Here is a 5,851-nt window from a genome sequence, read left to right as displayed (position 1 = left end):
CACAATCGCTATTGGAGTATGGATTCATTGAATCTACTGCTGATTACTCTCTTTTTATCTATGCTACTGGTTCTGTAAAATTTTATGTCTTGGTGTACGTTGATGACATATTGGTCATTGGTTCTAGTAAGTTTGCGATTGACTCATTTGTGTCATCTCTTATGGATTCCTTTCTTGTTAAAGACCTGGGTGAGCTGAGCTTTTTTCTAGGTGTACAGGCTTGCCGTGACCAACATGGACTTCACCTTCGTCAAGCTCGATACATAACTGATTTACTGGAAAGCACCAAAATGGTGGGTGCTAAGCCACTTAGCTGTCCAACAATCTCAGGTCCGAAACTCTCAACTGAAGATGGTGAATTATTGTCTGACCCTACTGAATACCGTCGTGTAGTTGGGGCCTTCAATACTGTACAATCTCGCGCCCTGACATTGCATATGCTGTCAACCAATTGTGCCAATTCATGCACAATCCCCATGAGCCCCATTGGATTGCTGTTAAGCGTGTGCTTTGCTATCTTAAGGGTAGTATTGATTATGGTCTTTATTTTACTCCTGGTGATATAAAGTTACAAGCTTATTGTGACTCCGATTGGGCGGGCAATCCCGATGACCGTAGAAGCACAACAGGCTATGGCATCTTTCTAGGAAAAAACCTCATCACATGGACAGCAAAGAAACAACCAATAGTCTCCAAGAGTAACACAGAAGCAGAGTATCGAAGCTTGGCCATCGCTACTGCTGACATATACTGGATCCGAATGCTCATGAAAGACCTGGGAGTGCTTCTACCTTCAACTCCAACAATCTAGTGTGACAATATTGGAGCTATTACCTTGGCATCTAATCCGGTATTTCATGCTCGGACCAAACGTATTGAGGTAGACTATCACTTCATCAGAGAAAAAGTCCTAAACAAAGGCATTCAAGTGAAACACATCTCTACACAAGATCAGGTTGCAGATCTATTCACCAAGGGTCAAATAGCTCCGAGATTCACTTTCTTAAGGTCCAAACTAATGGTGATTTTGCTCCCCATCACTTTGAGGGGGGTCTTAGACCAAGTATTCCTCAACCTTCCAAAAGTGCTTCTACAACTAATCCTCTCCAGAATCAGCGTGAATCACAACCTTCCAAAACTGCTCTTGCAATTAATCTCCTCCAGAATCAGCGTGCATCAGAACCTTAATTCCTTGATTTTCTCTTTTACGTGTATCTTGCTATTTTGTCATACTTTCCATCTTGTATATTGCCATATTTAAATAGTAAAGCTGTACTATTTAAATGAATATAGCAAAAGGAATAAGGCAAGTTGGCCTCCTCTATTTTTATCCATACAGACCTTCGGTTTCTTACAAAACTTACATAAATCGTCTTTGGAAGCTCCAATCACGCTGGCAGTAGGAATGATTTGAACTCGTGGACGCTGACTCTCCGCTCGGTGTAAAATTAGGAATACCAAGCCCTAATTTCCTCAACCCAGTCGAATCGATCATTGATTGATTTTAGGAGTGGAAGAAATTAACAGAGTCCCACGAAAAATCGATAACAAGAAATCGTCTCACCAAGCCTTCTTACCGCGGAAATCGTATCTCACCAGGGTGTTTTTTGTTGCCACCGTCAATTTCGCCCCAAATCAGAGAACATTTTAGACCCCTCATGTAATATGGGGGGTTTACTTTTAGCGATGACTTAAACTCGTCACAATAGGTGTTTTGTCCCCACCGAATCTCACTTGCCGGATGTGATATCGCTGCAACAGAGTGATTCAAAACCCACAGACATCCTTTATGTGACCAGACAGGTATTTCTCACCATGGTTTGCCTTGGGGGAAAAATCGTGGGAAAAGTCCAAATTTATTGTAGAGATAGATGAGTAAAATTTAGGATAAAATTTTAAAAATAGTGTTTTTTAGGCAAAATTTAGAAAAATTTATAAGGGGATGTGGATGCTCTAAAGTCAATTTAGTAGATCATTCTACACTAAGTTGTTCTACTTAGAATACGAATGTTCTTTGCAGAGGAAACACACGAGGAAAAAGATATTAGAACCTTAAGCAAGCAAACCACGTCTCACCTAGGCATAAGCCATAAAGGTTTTGGAACTTTGGCAATGACGAAAATGGTTTAACCCTTATGGAAAATGATAGAGTTCCTACTCTTTTACTACTCATTTTATATTTAATTTTTTTAATTTTTAATTTTATTTAATAGTTAAGAAAGTGATTATTAATAAAATTATATATATTTTTTAATTTTTTCTTAATGGTTAAGGATGTTAAAAAATACTTAAAAGAAAATGATAAAAAAATAAAAAACTTAAAATTAACTATGAGTAATAAATGGGTAGTAATAGGATAGTAATCCTATCAATCTTAACTTATTCATAAAAAGCTTATAAAAATTACACTTCAGTCTAAATTAAAAAAGAGTGCTGTTATACTCACCGCTCTCAGCTATCGCTAGGAGCTACCGTTAGTTATAGGGTTTTATTTTATTTTATTTATTTATTTATACATGCATATTTTAATATTTTTAAATATTTAAAAAAAAAATTATAATATTATTAAAAAATATTTTCTTAATCATTAAATAAATAAAAAATTAAAAAAACAAAGCGGTAGAGATGAGCGGTAAAATGGAGGGGAAGAGTAGTATTATCCATTAAAAAACAAAAATCAAATAAATAGGCTTAATAGTTCATACAAATGTAAAACTTTTCAACTTGGGCACCCTTGCTTGAAACTAGCTCAGCATGGAACCACATATAGTGGTGAACAAATAAATAGGTTTCAAACAAATGAAGGTCTTGGAGTTGGATTTACGAGCTCTTTGCCATTTTGTATCAATCCATTGTCTCTGTCATGATGTTTCCGAACCTTTTGTACGTTCTGAAACTAGTGTTGCTTTATCAGTCTACAGAGTTCCTCATCCGTCGATCCTAACTCAGCTGTCGGCAAAATTATCTTCTCATATTCATTTCTGAAAATCATTGTTATAATTCAAATGAGACAGATCCATTGACCTAATCATGGAAAGAGACGAAGCGAAAAAACCAGATGTTTTTTTAACAAGGCAGGCATTCAAAGCTATTCAACAATATAAACTGGAGGAAGAAGTTTGCTCTAGCGAAGATTTCGAAATTCTGAAGCTGATGAGAAGATAATAAACTGCATTTAACTACTTTAAATTGGTCAAAAGGTTCTCAAATATAATTCAAAGCTTCAGATTAGGCAGTTTTGTAAGTGACAATACCTCCTCAGCACGCAGTTTCCTCAGTTCAAGAATCCATTCATAGGCTTCATTCTTTCTTTTGCGTGCAAGTGTCAATTGCTTCTGCAAGTATTTCACATTTTTTTCTATTTTATTCAGTTCTTTCTCAACAGGCTTTGCACTAGCCCTTAGTGGCAATACTATTTCTTTCCTTATTCCATCTAATTCTGTAGCAATAAGCTGTAATTAGGAAAAAATGGTGAGATCATAGAAATATCAATCATTTAGTTTAAAAAAAAAATGATAAAATTCAAGTTCAGATTTGTAGGAGGATTTTACTTTAGCTTGGTTATGTATGGCTTGCTTTGAACCTAAAGAGTTCCAAAGCTTTCCTTTAACAGCAGCAGTGGCAATGGCTCTCTCTTTTAAATATACGAGTTCTTTTTTTTCTCTTCCTATCTTCTCTTTCTGATCCCTTGTGGGTTCAACGAACTGCCACCCCAACCCCCACCTAGGCCTTCCCCGAAAATGAAACACCGATATCTGCTTCAACAGTCCGAGAAAACTAATTAAAATAGGTAAATGGATTACAAAAAACAAAAAGAAAGAGAATTGGAAAATATGTTTTAAAATTTCGTGTTTAATCTTACAGCGTCGTTAAGCTCATTTAATGGAACATGAGAACTGCTGGTTTTTTTATGGCTTCCATTGATTTCTTTTAGCAGTTTCTTTTCTTCAACCAGATTGTTCTTTCCATGCAGCATTCGAAAACGCAACTTCTGTATTCATCTCAACCAGGCAAGAAAACCCAATTAATGTAAATTAAAGATGTGAAATTTATCAAAAAGCATGACACTAAAGATTTTAGTGTGCATTCTTACATGCTTATCAAGCTCATCATGTGATGATGAGCATGAGTTCCGAGCTCTTCCCTTGTATGCATAGTCTTCAGAATACAGCTTGTCTAGAGCTACTTGTAGAAGATCAAGTTCTCCCTTCTTCTGAGAGACACAGACGCAGAAAGATTTTTTATTTTTTTAAAAAAGCACTAAATAAATCCAAAAGAATGGCTTTAGAATATGTACTTGTGAGGAGCACGATTTCGTAGCTCTCCCTCGGTATGCATTATTGGGAAAACACAACTTGTCCAGAGTTAGTTGAAGCAAATCCAAGTTCTCCCTCTTGCAGGTAACACTGTCCTTATGCCTACTATCTTGATAGTTAAGCTGCTTTAGCTGAGAAACCAACCCACCTTGAACCAACTGTTTACAAAACTCGGCAGGCAAAATCAAACGTTCTTACGTAATTCTAATGGTTTAAAAACGTGCAACTCTTAACATAAATTGGAAGTGCGACAGAGAATATCATTGTACAGACCGCATTCTAACATACCTTTCTTTCTTCTAACTTCCTGGAGATCGTAGAATGGTGCTGGTTTAACTTTTCAATCAGTTTTTCAGCCTCTCCGATTCTGGCTTCCAAATTTGTTGATGGACAAAACTTGGCAAAATAGGATCGATCAACTTTCTTGATGACATGCCTAGCTTCCTCAAGAACATTGCTTATTGGCTCATGATCAAGTTCTGCCCACTGATTTTCCTTTTCTATTCCATTTTTCAGCAACTGATCAATGTCGTCTCCTTTGTTCTCAATTGCCAGAGGCACTTGGGTGACAGTACTTTTCAGCCCCTCCATAGTTCCGGTTTTCCCTGATGTTCGCACAAAGTAATTAAAACCTGCATAACATTTTAGTGTACATCGACAGAAGGTTGGACGATGTTTAGGAAGAGATTGAGGGGTTCATGTTGAAAAACCTTGGACTTAAAAGTTTTAAAAGGCGTAATGGGAAATGACAGGTGGGTGAAAAAAACAAAAAACATCAGATAGCTGCAGTAATTAATTGGTGCAACTTGAGCTTGATAGATTGATAAATTTCAGAATATGTGAGACATGGGTGAATTGGAGATTGAAGTTAATAATTTTATGTACAATATATATCCGCAAACCCAGTACAATGAACTGCTATGTATATATAAAACAGATATGAAAATGCAAGGAAGACGATAAACATAAGAGACCGAGAAGAATAGGAATCTGACCTCAATGACTAGATAATCAGGAAATTCCAGCGAATAGGAACAAGGTTACAATCGATTTCAAGAGTCTAATTATAGTTAATTTATACATAAATGATGAAGATGACACTAATTAATATATAATATAATAGAAACGTGATGGCGTCCTCCACTTGCACCCCACGCCAAGAACACCAAAAGGGAAGAAAGTCAAATCAGCCCAATAACTTGTCAAAAGATTGGGGCCGGAATATAATTTTTTCAAAGGGTGATTCTACGGAGATCAAGAGAAGAGGTATACAATAGAATGCATCGATTCAGAAATATTAAAAAAATGTTTTTTTTAATGTTTGAAGAAAAATAATCGATTCAATACATGATTTTTAATGTTTTAAAAAAAAAAATACAGCTATCGGTACAAATTCCCGATAGACTATCGCATTTCTCTTTGAAAAAAATGAGCAATCCATATGCAATTATTATATGCTGCCGATCAATAAACGCCATGTTCGCAAGCGCATGTGCTGCACGAAGTGTTTCAAAAGCCATTAATAATTCCTGTTC

General features: G+C 36.2%; 1 protein-coding gene across 5 annotated transcripts; it reads right to left on the bottom strand.

Moving 5' to 3' along the window:
• Window positions 1–2,650: 2,650 nt before the first annotated feature.
• On the bottom strand, window positions 2,651–5,399 carry LOC109003895. 5 transcript variants are annotated; one of them, XM_018982236.2, is made up of 8 exons: window positions 5,312–5,399; window positions 4,605–4,921; window positions 4,298–4,474; window positions 4,094–4,213; window positions 3,863–3,991; window positions 3,552–3,755; window positions 3,255–3,452; window positions 2,651–2,981 (listed from the first exon to the last, which is right to left on the bottom strand). In XM_018982236.2, the coding sequence occupies exons 2-8, from the start codon at window positions 4,905–4,907 to the stop codon at window positions 2,976–2,978; spliced, it is 1,137 nt and encodes a 378-aa protein (XP_018837781.2). In that variant the 5' UTR covers window positions 4,908–4,921; window positions 5,312–5,399; the 3' UTR covers window positions 2,651–2,975. The 5 variants fall into 5 exon arrangements, with proteins under 5 accessions (XP_018837781.2, XP_018837789.2, XP_018837803.2 ...); XM_018982244.2 differs by having other exon boundaries at window positions 4,605–4,948; window positions 5,312–5,381; XM_018982258.2 differs by having other exon boundaries at window positions 4,298–4,447; window positions 5,312–5,367.
• Between the last annotated feature and the right edge of the window lie 452 nt (window positions 5,400–5,851).

Source organism: Juglans regia, chromosome 1 (assembly GCF_001411555.2).
Source record: "Juglans regia cultivar Chandler chromosome 1, Walnut 2.0, whole genome shotgun sequence".
Lineage (NCBI taxonomy): Eukaryota > Viridiplantae > Streptophyta > Magnoliopsida > Fagales > Juglandaceae > Juglans > Juglans regia.
Note: the sequence above shows the minus strand (reverse complement) of the source record. Positions and strands in the feature narration are given on the sequence as shown.

Excerpts from the sequence above, each read along its gene's own strand:
- LOC109003895 (XM_018982236.2), bottom strand. The coding sequence starts at position 4,907 with ATGGAGGGGCTGAAAAGTACTGTCACCCAAGTGCCTCTGGCAATTGAG. Across the intron at positions 4,214-4,297 it reads CGAAATCGTGCTCCTCACAA|AAGAAGGGAGAACTTGATCT; the intron begins GTACATATTCTA and ends TGTGTCTCTCAG. Across the intron at positions 3,756-3,862 it reads TAAATGAGCTTAACGACGCT|ATATCGGTGTTTCATTTTCG; the intron begins GTAAGATTAAAC and ends CTGTTGAAGCAG.